General features: G+C 42.0%; 1 protein-coding gene across 4 annotated transcripts in view; it reads left to right on the top strand.

Moving 5' to 3' along the window:
- Window positions 1-13,463, top strand: part of MTRR (5-methyltetrahydrofolate-homocysteine methyltransferase reductase) — a 76,867-nt gene that overhangs the window by 44,540 nt on the left and 18,864 nt on the right. For 3 of the 4 annotated variants that reach the window (XR_010916498.1, XM_067529533.1, XM_067529543.1), the window contains 3 exons: window positions 1,928-2,108; window positions 3,313-3,355; window positions 6,517-6,703. Coding sequence is in view for 3 of the 4 variants with exons in the window: in XM_067529533.1 (XP_067385634.1) it covers window positions 1,928-2,108; window positions 3,313-3,355; window positions 6,517-6,703 (411 nt within the window). In the remaining variant the exon portion in view is untranslated. The remainder of the gene's footprint in view (window positions 1-1,927; window positions 2,109-3,312; window positions 3,356-6,516; window positions 6,704-13,463) is intronic. The other variant, XM_067529555.1, reaches the window with a different exon arrangement.

Here is a 13,463-nt window from a genome sequence, read left to right as displayed (position 1 = left end):
TATTCACCTAAGCAATGTCTCACTGTGTATACCGCTGTTAATACATACACTGCAGGGATGCAGTTTGTGTTCTCTACACGCTGCTGTAAGAAGTGTGCATTGTAGACATGCCCTTATTTCTAGGGCATTGACCTGAATAGATCAATTAAGCTTAAAATGAAGTGATTGATTCAAAAGCAATTGATCTGAAATCTAACAATAAAACAGTTGTTTGTTGTGTTGCAAAAGTACCTGGTTGTGCTGTCTGCAGTACATCTGTTCTCATCTTTCTTCTTACAACTACCATATTTCTTAGTGTACAAGCCATTATCAATTAGTAGGCCCACCTTTATCTTGCATTTTTAAAAAAATGCTATCCCCTTTTAGCAGCTTCACCTTAACCAGGCAAGCCACATGAGGGAAATAATTAAGGATCAGGTTCTGACAACCTTACTCACATTCAGTAGCACCTTTCTCAGTGAATGGTCCTGTTGAAATAAATGGAACTACTCATGGAATATGGTGCTACTTCAACATGAGGATGACAGAATGTGGCCCTAACTTGTATAATAGCGAGCTGTGCTCACTATCCAAAGATATCCTGTATATGTTACATGTTACATCTCCAGTTACTAGAAAATTACTACAAATGGGTGGGTTGCTACATTCAAACAATTTTGTTTTTTATTTTAGTCATTTCTGTACTTTAATTCTGCAATAACTTGGCAAAATACACCACAGATTTTGCAGCTGAGCCAATACAATTGGGGTATTTGATTTCACAACCAGTGAAAATTACTTCCTTTACACTTAATGTATGGAAATAGTTAAAATATTTTAAAAAAACACATCAGTACCATACAGTTCTGTTAAAATACATTTGGAGATACACTTAGGGGAAATTAAATGGAATGAGTTTTTTGGATGTCTCTTACTCATGCAGTTGGAGTATTTTTTTACAGCAGGATCCACTAGATGTCAGTGTTACACAACAGTCCATTGAAGAAAGTCTTTTAATTGACATAACCTTTCAAAACTGAATTAAACAGTTTTGCAAAATATGTGTCAGCAATGAAAATAACTAGAGTAGTGGTTAGGGAATACCACCGAAGACAATTTTCATAACTCATCTGCTTTATAGCCTGTTCAGTGAACAGAATGCTTTATGTAACTTTATAGTCAAAACTGTTTTCTGCACAGGGTTGGCACTAGAATGTACTTTGAGCAAAGTCTCAAAGTATTCTTTGTGAAGAATAAAATTTCTGATTACACTAAATATTTTGGGTCACCTGTTTCTTTATATGAACTCTGTATATTTTAATGTCATCTTGAAAATGTAACACTGCAAATAGTATAAAACATGATTTTCACTGTCTTACAATATACAACTTATTTTTCTTTAGGAGAAGCTCATATTACTGTGTGTGGATATGGGAGAACCGAATAGAATAGTATAATTACATTTTCACTGTTCAGTATATACTATACTTATCGTTGCACGTAATACCTCTCAAAAGTTTTACTTCTATTCTTGTTTTTGTAATTTAGAAAACAGTGTTTCCCTTGAGTTAATGTGTGTTATGGTGGTGTTTGCTTACGAGTGCAACCTACAAATAAGAAATTAAGGTTCAAATCCACCTTTAAGAAGCCTTCTTAAAAGCATTAAAGAAGTTTTAGATTTAGACAGCAGTACACACCACCCTGTACCTGACTACATCACATTTCATGACCTGCTAGGCTGCCTCAGGCACTAGAGGTGGTTGAGAAATGGAAAAATTTCATGGAAAGTTTGTAGCAGATAGTAAATTGCATTATTCGTTAACTTACAGGTAATCCAAATTGTTCCCAGATAGTTGGGCAAATCTCCACATAGGTAATGAACAAACATCATGAAAATACAAACAGTAAAATTCATCCAAATTAAAACCTGCTTCTCCCTTCCCCCTAGGCATTTTTGCGAGCTCTCGTAGAATACACCAGTGATGCCAGAGAAAAGCGAAGGCTTCAGGAGCTATGCAGCAAACAAGGAGCCTCTGATTACAACAATTTTATTAGAGATTTTAATGTCTGTTTATTGGATTTACTCCATGCTTTTCCAACATGCAGACCTCCACTTAACCTGCTGATAGGTAAGTAGCTGATTTAAGTTCAATTGTGTTTAATTTCTGAAAATTCAGCAGATTATACATTTAAAAAACCCATAAAACTATTCAGTTACTGCTTCTTTGGGAATATCACTAGCCATGGTTATCAAACTGAAATTATAATCTGGAAGTAAAGATCTAGTCTGCACACTGTATTGTTTGGTCTTGATTCTGTCAACACTTACACACGTGCTGAACTTCATGCATGTGAGTAGTCCCATTGACTTCGGGCTGCTCCTGTGCATATTGATAAGCACTGGCATAAGTATTTTTAGAATCAGGGGCTTTTATTTGTAAACTAGCTTTAAAAAAGACTAAAATTCTGAAGGGCCCATTTTCCATCACTTCATTGTTTTGCCTTCTCATGTTATTCTTCTGGTCCTCTATTTTTCTCTATATCCAATAGAACTGTTAAAAATAAAACAAAAATATCTTTTTATAAAAATAATTTTCTTAAGAAATAAAACAGTAGGTGTTCTTATACAAAACAACCATGAAAAGCATTTATTTTGTACAATGTAGTGCTAGTTCAAATACTCTACTAAAGTTTGCCTTGTATATGCAAATACTTGATATTTGCAGATACTTATATTTGAATGAATAATAAAAAATACGACTAGTTGTGTTCTCCCCACATACCTCTAAATTTCCTGCATTCTGGAGCTTTCATTTATTGGAGTGCCCTGGGGCATTTTGGTTTCTGAAATATTATGTGTTGTAAAGAATTAATGCAGATGAAAGCATGGGAGTTTTCTGAGATGTAGCACCAGGTCTGTACATCCTACCATGATCCCTCTGCAGTGATATTTCTGCCCTCCCCTTGTGGAAGGGGAACTTGGTGGTTGTATTTCTCTTCCTCCCCTCTCTTTCATGAGAAGATTCTGTGGCACCGCTTGTCGTTGGCCTCCTTAAACGGGGCCCATATGGTATTAATGTCTGGTACTCAATATTCAATATTTGTCAAATTACCAACATATAGTATTTGTCGGTTGAGTCAGGACTCAGTTGTTAGTTTTCCCTGTCAAGTTCTGTGGAATGCTCAAAGTACTAATGGAGAATAATAATAAATATTTAAAATTCTTTATTATTCCACAGTATTATTCATATGACATAAGGAAATTTGCTTTTAAAAATATGAATTTTGATTGACAGTGATGATAACTGATGGTTTTTTTATTATTCTTTTCAGAACATCTTCCTAAACTACAAGCCAGATCCTACTCAGCTTCAAGGTACTGATGTATTTAGGTTATATCTTGTTTACAATTTAGGCATAGTTTTTCCTCACAAAAAGATACTTTGTTAAAGTATTATAGAGAGCAAACTCTGGGTTATGTTGCAGTTTAGTTTTGCTTAAGAGAGCTTTGATTCTGCAGTCAGTGTGGAATTCAGATTTACCTGTTTGTGTGTTTACACACAAAAAATCCCCAGTGGCTAAAAATGATTCCAGCATGTAGGTAACTACTTTTACAGAAGCTCTTCACAATGGAGTTTTTTTTTTTTTTTTACAAATCTTGAGGCAAGACTAAACAAATGAAAATGTTTCTTGAGTTACTTGGAATACTTCCAGGCCAAGTGTGCAGTATGACTTTAGTTACACAGCGCAAACAAGTAAATAATCTCAGGCCTAGACCATTTGCCTAGTGGATTGGTGTCTTCCATGAGCAGCAAGGTTATTTGGCTGATCAGTTGCCACTCCTTCTGGAACTGGTTTACTCTCAGACCAGGCAAACTGAGTGGAGTGTCTGACTTCTCCCATTTACTAGCGCTGCTGAACCAACCCAGGCACTCAACGCCCAGCTTTTGTCTTTGGGAAAAGACACAGAAAATCACTGCAGCCTGGTCCTCCACCCCCGAATCTTGAGAGGCAGAAAGAGGAGAAGGAAGAGACCCCCAACAGCCCTTTACCAGGGACTGGTATTGAAGGCATGGCAGTCTCTGGAAAGGACCTGCTTTCCCTATGCCGGGTTGAGTTGTCAGGGAGAGACCGCATGAAGCAAAATTATGGGTGAGGAGATTGCAAGGGACAGAGTTAGAGAGTGGGAGTAGGAATGGAGGAGGGAAGACTCAGGGCTGGTCTACACTACAGAGTTGTGTCGAGAAGCCAGCTTTTGGTGACAAACTAGTGGTGATGTACACACTATGAGAGGCGCAGAGCTTTTTATGGCAAAGTTAGAGCGACAAAGAATCAGTGTAGATGCTGTGTTCTGTAACTGGGCTCCAGGAGCTATCCCACAATGCCCACCTGGACCACTTTGCTCACTATTTTGAACTCTGCTGCATTGCCCTGCATTCTGGCTACACAGACATATGCCCCTCCCCTTTCAAAGCCTCAGGAAGTTTTGAAATTGCTCAGCGTGAAGAGCTCACACAGCTACTGCCCAGCTGAGCATGCCTACTCCCAGCAGCAAACGCAGTCTTGCCTGGACTACAAGGGATGGAGTGGATCATTCTCTTGGGGCTGTGGGAGAACTCTAAGGCAGTAAATCCTGCTCTCCTATGGCAGGCATGCAGGCAGCACGGGCTGCTGTTGGGGGAGGAGGGCGGAGAGACTCCTGATCTGCTGTGCAGAGCTAGGGAGGAAGGCAGGGGCTGATGTTGGGGTGTCCTGTCCCCATCAGTGTACAGGTCTTTGCTGAGCTGGACTGCGGGGACAGAGGGACACCAGCTGTCTGTGTACCAGCTTCTGCCTTGGGACTGGTTACTTCCAGCTGCTGTCTGAATTTAAAGAGACAGCATAGAATCATAGAATCATAGAGTTGGAAGGGACCTCAGGAGGTCATCTAGTCCAACCCCCTGCTCAAAGCAGGACTAACCTCAGCTAAATAATCCCAGCGAGGGTTTTGTCAAGCCACAGCTTAAAAACCCCTAAAGATGGAGATTCCACCACCTCTCTAGGTAACCCACTCCAGTGCTTCACCACCTTCCTAGTGAAAAACTTTTTCCTAATGTCCAACCTAGATCTCCCCCACTGCAATTTGAGACCGTTGCTCCTTGTTCTGTCGTCTGCCACCACTGAGAACAGCCTAGCTCCATCCTCCCTGGAACCCCCTTTCAGGTAGTTAAAGGCTGCTATCAAGTCTCCCCTCATTCTTCTCTTCTGCAGACTAAACAAGCCTAGTTCCCTCAGTATCTCCTCATATTTCTTGTGCTCCAGCCCCCTAATCATTTGTGTTGCCCTCCACTGGACTCTCTCCAACTTGTCCACATCCTTTTTGTAGTGGGGGGCCCGAAACTGGACACAATACTCCAAATGCGGCCTCACCAATGTGAATGCCAAATGCGGACACATTCCCTATTTCCCAGTACACACACATTCTCTCTCTCTCTCTCTCTCTCTCTCTCTCTGTCACATACTTCACCCCTCTCCCCACACTTCTGTGAGCATCTTGTGTTTGTGTTCAGCAATGTCAGTGTGGCTGATAGGGCAGTTGAAAAGTGGCTGTCAATCTGGTATGATGCCCATGGTACGATGGGATTCAGAAGCCTTCATCATGTGATGCTGTGCCTGCCCCATGAAGTATTGCAAACCCTTCCCAAAGCACCCTGTGTGCAGTTGCACAATGGGATAGCTACCGACAGTGATCTTCTCCCTATGTCAATGCAAGGGCTAGTAGTGTAACTGTATTCCACTGACACAAGGAGCATAGTGAAGACATGCAACAGCAGTTTAATTACAATGGTGGCTGTATGCCGGTATAATTTGTGTAGACAAAACGTTGTAGTGTAGGCAAGTTCTTAGGATGAGAAGGAGGAAGGAATTGAAGGAAAGTGGTGGAATTTGTTATGAAATTCTTTTCTTAATGGAGAGCTGGAAATAGATTAGGGAACGATGGGGGATTCAATAGAAATGAGTGGGAAGATAGGAAAGAAATGAAAGGAGAAAGAAAAAGATAGGGAACAATATTAAACATTAAATAAAATCTAGAATGAAAGGAAACCGAAAAAGATGGAGGCAGTAGATGGAAAGAAGAAATAGAGTGGAAGAAAGTAAAGGTACAATCTGGGGAGAAAAGAATCTAAGTTTATTTTTTAATTTAAAAGAAAATTTAATAAAAATGTTTTAATTAGACACACGTATGTTGTGTAGCGTATAAATAAAGCAATATTCTTTGCATAGGTGGTAAAATTTTATCAGCGCTCTCACAAGATAGAACTCTCATGCACATGAAACTGATAAATTCAGGAGAATTCAGTTGGACTTCTGTTAGTCATTCAAATAGTATTGTCAAGGCACCTGCCAATCCAGCCTTGTACAGCCTGTCCCATGAAGTCAAGGGACAGACTTTGACTTCAATGAGTTTTGGATTCGGCCCAAAATAAAACAACTGTAAGGAGGCATTATTCCTTTTCAGATAGTATTTTGATTGTTTAATCATTTGTATCATTGCAGCTCCAGTTTATTTCAACCAGGAAAACTGCAGTTTGTTTTTAATGTTGTGGAGTTTCCATCTTCCCCATCTCGACTGGTTTCACGAAAAGGAGTGTGTACAGGTTGGCTCGCTGAGTTAGTTGTGCCAATGCTTCAGCCACATAAAAACTCTCTACATACAAAGGAAGGAAAATCGTTGGCTGTAAAGGTACCAAAACAAGGTCTAAATTCTTGTGTTTTTAAAGTAATACAATTTTCCTTGTTTCAGTGGTCTGATGCTCAGGGTGTTCTGATAGTGGCAATGTGTTTCTCCATTTGTGCAGTTCCACCCCTAGTTACAAGTTTCTCCTTTGTGATCCCTTTACATCTGCATATATCTTTATATCTCTGGTATATCTCCAATGAAATTTTTTTCTGATTTAAATCTTTGTTAATTTTATCCATGAATAGGATATCCTGGCAAAGTATGTAAACTTTGTGTTATTGTGTTGGAGTGAATTCATGGAGGGATTTAAACTTCTTCAAGTGCTTGCTCATGTTGATTCCATTCTAGGTGTGTGCACATCCATGTGCACAGCTATCAGAATTTTTCATTCCCGTTAGCAGTATCAATAGGACTGGCTTTGGCGCCCTCTGGAGCCCTGCGCTCATACTCCTATGTAGGAGATGCCACCGGCCTTGTGATCCTTCAGTTTCTTCTTTCCACCCGTGATGCTTACTGGAATCCCTTTTCTCTTGCTATCACAAGTGCTTAGAGTTCTCGTAGGCCATGTCTATACTGACGGTGGCAAATTCGCCGCCGCCAGATTGATCTTTCTGGATCGATTGAGTGGTCAGTGTAGACCCGCTCAATCAATCAGGAAGTCGATGCTGGTAAACCACCCCCTCAAGTAGTGTAGCGCAGCGCTGCGTCGACTGGAACGCTGTACCTGTCGGCACAGCGCAGTGTAGACAGCGCGCAGAAGGGAAGCAGAGCAGTCAACGTGAGTTACGCAAGCTACTCTGTGTAGTTTGCGTAACTTCCGTCGACTGCCACTGAATCTCCAGGTAAATGTAGACCAGGGCTCAGTTACTATAGTATAATTTTCTTCCTTTTTTTTTCTGTATATAGTTACTGGTTGATTTCTGATAGTCCCATTAAGGACATTTGTCTGGGAGTGGGGCATGTCCTGTTCCTTGGGCTTCAAACCCTGTTCTGCCTGCAGGAGTTTGGTGCAGTGCCTTCAACATCGGGTTGGCCCCAGAGTCAATGTCCAGGCTCACACCAGACTAATGCCAGGCTCCATGGCCTGAAAGACTCTAGATCCATCATGTATTCACTAGGCCTTTACACACCACAGGCCTCGAGGCAATTTCGTCGTCCCCTGCAGCAGCCTAGATTCCAGGGCTCTCCACGCGTTGGTCCCTACAAGAGGAAATACAAGGACAGAGGCTTTAAATGTTGTCACTCTCCACTTCTCAAGGCCCCTCGTGACACCCAAGTCGGCAATTTCAGCCATTTTGAGGGTGCGCCGGAGGATGGCTATCCAGTCTTTCTCCAGCATCCATCCCCTTTATTCCTGAACCACCTCTCACCTTTCCTCCCTGCATGGGCCTGGATTATGTTGGATCGTTGGGTCCTTAACATAGTTTCGGTGGGCTACATCCTGCAGTTTTCTGTCTTTGCCCCCCGCCACACACACACACCATCCTCCTTCCCTGTCCCTCTTCAGGACACCTCTCATGGGCAACTCCTCATTCAGGAGGTGTAAAACCTTTGGCAGGTAGGAGCCTTAGAGGAGGTTCCTCCGGACATGAAAGGGAAAGGTTTTTACTCTCGATACTTCCTCTTTCCCAAGGCAGAGGGGGGCCTCAGGCCCATCTTAGACCTGTGCTGCCTCAACAAATATCTCAAGAGGTGGAAGTTCTACATGGTCTCCCTAGCTTCCATTATCCTGTCCTTTGATCTAGGAGACTGGTGTGCTGCCCTCGACCTAAAAGATGTGTATTTCCACATCTCAATTTTCCCCAGCCACAGGAGATTTCTCTAGGTCATGGTGGGTCACTCCCACCATCAGTTTATGGCTCTGCCTTTCTTTTGCCCCAAGGGTCTTCACAAAGTGTATGGCAGTGATGGCTGCTTACCTGAGATTCCAGGGAGTGCAGATCTACCCTTACCTGGATGACTGGCTAATCAAAGGCAAGTCACAGCCTCAGGTCCGGCATAGCCTCAATCTAATACGGGCCACCTGTCAACCCCTGGGCATAATGGTAAATGCACAGAAATCAGTGCTATTACCAGTTCAATGGATAGAGTTCATTGGTGTGGTCCTCAACTCCACCCAAGCCAGAGCCTTCCTCCCAGAACCCTGGTTCCAAGCCATGTCTGACCTCATCAGATGCGTCCAAGCCAATCCCCTCACAATGCCCTCAAGCTGCTGTGGCATATGGCAGCCCGCATGCATTGGTTCACCATGTGCGCCTAAGGCTTAGGCATCTGCAGTAGTGGCTGGCCTCAGTGTATACCCCGGGCAGACACAGCTTGGACGGTGTGGTCACAGTGCCTCCGCATGTTGTCTCATCTCTGAGCTGGTGGTCAAACTCACAATCAGTGATGCAGGGCATGCCTTTCAAAGAGTTAGTCCCATTGGTGACCCTGGTGTCCGATGCCTCGGACTTGGGATGGGGTTCCCATAGCAACAACAACAATCTCAGAACCCGAGGGATCACAGAAGGTCCGCAACCTCCACATAGAAGTCAGGGAGCTCAAGGCAATATGTCTGGCTTGGCAGGTGTTTCTCCCTTATTTGGCAGATCCTAACAGACAACACCTCCGCGGTGGTGCCAGAGCCAGCCCTACAGATATTGCTAAAGGGAAAATTCCAGTAGCCATGCATGTGGGCGCGCACACACCTAAAATGGAATGGACATGAGCAACACATCTCGAAGAACAACAGTTATGAAAGGTAGGTAACCATCCTTTACTAATGATGGGCCAGAACCCAAACCCCATATTTAAATGCCCGTTCAAACTCTAGAGAAGTTTGGAACCAGATCTTAATTTGCAACTTGTACCTCATCTCTAATCCTCACCTTGAAATGCACATGTAATTTGCAGTAACCTTAGCAGGAGTTACAGGTGCATATTAAAAAGGAAATTAAACCACTATGAGGACTCATTTACTGAAATTCTCTAGTGGTTTAAATTGATTCAGCTCTATTGATTTTTGTCAGCAAAGAATTTGGTGCATGAGTGTAGTTAGCCCAGGCTTCTTTTGGCTAGCTTCCTAGTTTACTTTTGACACTGAAAAGTGGAGTCTGGCATCAGGATCAGGACGTTGGTCCATGAGCAACTTTCTACCTGATGGCCTGCTCTGCAACTGTCTCAGTCTTTTCCAAATGAGCTTTCATAACCCTGTGAAAGGGTCAGCTGGCTTGCAGTCAGCCAATAAGAGGTCAGCTCCAGAATTTCCCCTGAAACTATTTATCTCCCTTTCTGAGCCTTCCTGCACAGGTAGATATATATTTGATCAGCTAATGGGTAAAGTTTATAACATTGCAATATTGACAGTATCCTTGCTATTTGCTACCCCATTCTATGATTGCACATGATCAGATCCTGATTTGAGCAGGGGGTTGGACTAGATGACCTCCGGAGGTCCCTTCCAACTCTAATATTCTATGATGCTGTGATCCCACCACAGAAAAGGCGGGTCTACATTAGAGGCGCTGCATCTGTGCAGCTGCACTGATACAGCTGTGCCACTGTAGCACACTGGTGAAGATGCTTTATGTCAACGGGAGAGTGTCTCCCACCGACATAGTACTGTTGTGGGTACCGTTGTCGCAGTAATTTGCATCACTCGGGGGGGAGGGTGTCTCTTTCTTTTTCACACCCCTGAGCAGCTCAAGTTAGATTGACTTATGTGGTAGTGTAGATCTGACCGAAATATGATTGTGTGTGTGTGTGTGTGTGTGTGTGTGTGTGTGTGTGTGTGTGTGTGTATTTATATATAGCAGTCTCATAACATAGTGCAAAACTAATTTTATAGATCAGGTAACTCTATTTTGCTTTTCAAATAGTATTTCACTCTTGCCATTTTCTCCTTGAAATGACTTCCTTTCAAGAAAGATTCATATCCTTGAACAGCCCATTGAAAAGGTACATTTATGACACTACTTCACAGAAGGGAAAGTCTTTTTCTTTTGCCTGGTTTTCTCTCCAGCTCTCTCTCTCGGTCTGTCACTTTGTTCTGGCCTTGTGGATTAGGCAGAGAATGCTCAGCTCCCTGCTTTGGCCCTATGCTTCAGTCAGAGCCAAGATTTCTGATCAGAAGCAGAGCTTCATTGTGTATGTTGGGAGGGGGAAGTGTGAGCAGTGCTCCCAGACTATTGAAAAGCTGTAGAAAGGATGTTTGTCTACTTGGTTTGTGTGTCAGCCAGTGGAATGGCTTCTGTGGTGAGATTCCATCTCTTTAAAAGAGCAGAGTCCCAGTCTGGCCACACTTCGCTTCTGAGAAGGTCATATATAGTGCCCTGTGAAAATTGCTTTTTGGGGTTTTTTTTGGTTTAGTGTGGTTTGATTTGGTTTTTTAAAGGGCAAAATATGGGATTTCATAGCGTATGCATGGAATTAATTTTACAACTTAAATTGGCAGAAAACACAAACATCTATAAAATCCACTAAATGTTCAGTTATTTCTGTTTTTATTTTTTAATTAAGGTTAAGTATCATTAGTTGATTGAGTTATTTCTCTTCGATGGATTGCTTCTGTGCAGTAGGAATCACTCACATGCTGAAACCTTTTGCTTGGCATCTGCAGAGCTAGGGATCCCAGTAAATATTGCTCGGCAAATTTTGCAATGTTGGGAAGATATGGTTCTGCAGACCTCCAAAAAGCAATCATTGCTGTATTCCTTCGCATAAAAACTGGTCACCTTCTAATTCAGTTTTACAGTTCCTGTTGAAACCAGTTATGGAATCCAGCAGGATGGCATCCATATTATGTACTTGCAGGGATCAAAGACCTTTACTGCTTTAAAGAACTGACATAGTGGTTGGGTGAAACAGGGTTTTGTTTCCATGTCCATGGAGAGATTGTAGTTTGTAATCACACCTGCATCATCAGTCAAAGTTTTGATATATTCGTTTTGAATCCCTCTATCACCATGGTTTTGTTCACTTTTAAATGCTAGGTAAGTTGTTAATTAAGTCAACAACTGTATTGTATACTTGATTAATAAAAATCTCACAGCTTTCAAGCCATTTGATTAAATCAGCAAGCTATTTGCCATATCTTGCGATTAAATTGAGTTGTATCTGTAACATTTCTGAATTGTGCAGCAGATGTTTCAGCTCCTTTAACACTTTGTGTTTGTAACTTTCATCTCCCCTTCTGCTGTACATGGTATTCAGCAGCAACATACCAGCTTCCCCACTTTGTCTTAACTGGTTTGGGGGCAGGAAGATTTGAACCCACAACTTAGACTGCCCTTTGCAGATTACTCTTGGGGGAATTCTGAGCCAAAAAATTAAAAATTCTGTGCACAATATTTTAAAATTCTGCATATTTTATTTGTCAAAATAACTCAATATAATCATGCTAGTTTTAATTATTTTGGTAATTTATTTAAACTACAATACATGGAGAATGGGAGTGAGGAGCACTGAAGGAAATCCCCAGACCTCCCTTTGTCTAATAGTAATGTAGGTATGTTTGACCCTTTTTTCCTAGTTATTAGTCAACAAATATGCAGCCATATGCTCAGTATTACATCAAAGGCAACTGAAGAGCAAGTGAGAGCTGGGGAATCAAACTCACCATTTTTCTTGGCTACTGACCATCTCCAGAAAGGTCAGTAGTAAATAGTTCGAAGAGCACATTTTGATAGGAAAATTTTTCAGTCCAAAAATTTAGACCAGTTCTAATCACTAAAGCATCATAAGCATTTATAAGGCCATACTATCATTTATAATGAGGCTCCTTAACACTACTCTGCCAATGTAAAGGAGCCTTAGAACTTTGACACTGTTTTATACTCTTGGGGGAATTCACTAAGAACAATGGGGAAAATTCACGAAGCAGGCAGTCTGCTTCATTCTGCTCTGCCTGAGGTGATAGAGCCTGCCCCATGCCTACCTCCTCAGAAATACCCAATAGCCTAGCCCCTCCACGCCAGGCATGCCACAGTAGTGAGCAAAAGGGACAGAGTCTCTCTCGCAAGCACGCCCAGCTTTTCCTGGGCACCCAAATTGATGCACCCATGTTGCCGGGGTAGGGTGCATGACTGCTCTTGCAGCTTCCCCTTGCTTCCCCATCAGAAATAATTTTTCTCTGGGGAAGCAAAGAAATCTGCGGGGGCCATGAATTCTTTGCACATGCTCAGTGTCACAGAATTCCACCAGGAGTAGCAGATGCTCTTTAGACCGCAATTTTTGGAAAATGTTTACAAACTTGTTTGAGTCTTTTCGTTAGCTTGTCAACCTTTGGGAAATTGGTCCTTCAGATGTTATTAGCAAGGGTTACTATGTGAGCATTGCAGGTAGGATGAACTGAGTTAGGCAGTCATTCCAAAGCATTTGATTGTAAACCTTGGACATGTAGGATGCGTTGTCAGAGATAGATGCACTAATATAATCAAAATCCACCCCAAAGGTATTCAAGCACTTTACAGTAGCATGTGCAGTGGTGTTGTAAATAACAGCCTATAGGTAAATGATATCAGCAAGGACAACTTTCAGTTCCAGGTCAGATCATCTTCACCATTTAGGCCTTGCAAAACAAAATATGTAACAGATACTGATCTTGTTCATCAGTCAATTCATCATTGACCATGGGATAGGTATCTAGACTTCTTTACAAATTCTATCGTCTCCTGCTTCTGACACTTAGCAACTTTAGGTAAATATTGCTATCTCAGCTGGGTTGATGAAGGAATCACGCCACCATTTGCTACATTCTTTCTGAAGAATCCCAAAGTCTTGGTTG

Source organism: Emydura macquarii, unplaced genomic scaffold, assembly GCF_026122565.2.
Source record: "Emydura macquarii macquarii isolate MOO-44397 ecotype Brisbane River unplaced genomic scaffold, CSIRO-AGI_Emac_v2 contig_320, whole genome shotgun sequence".
NCBI lineage: Eukaryota > Metazoa > Chordata > Testudines > Chelidae > Emydura > Emydura macquarii.
Note: the sequence above shows the minus strand (reverse complement) of the source record. Positions and strands in the feature narration are given on the sequence as shown.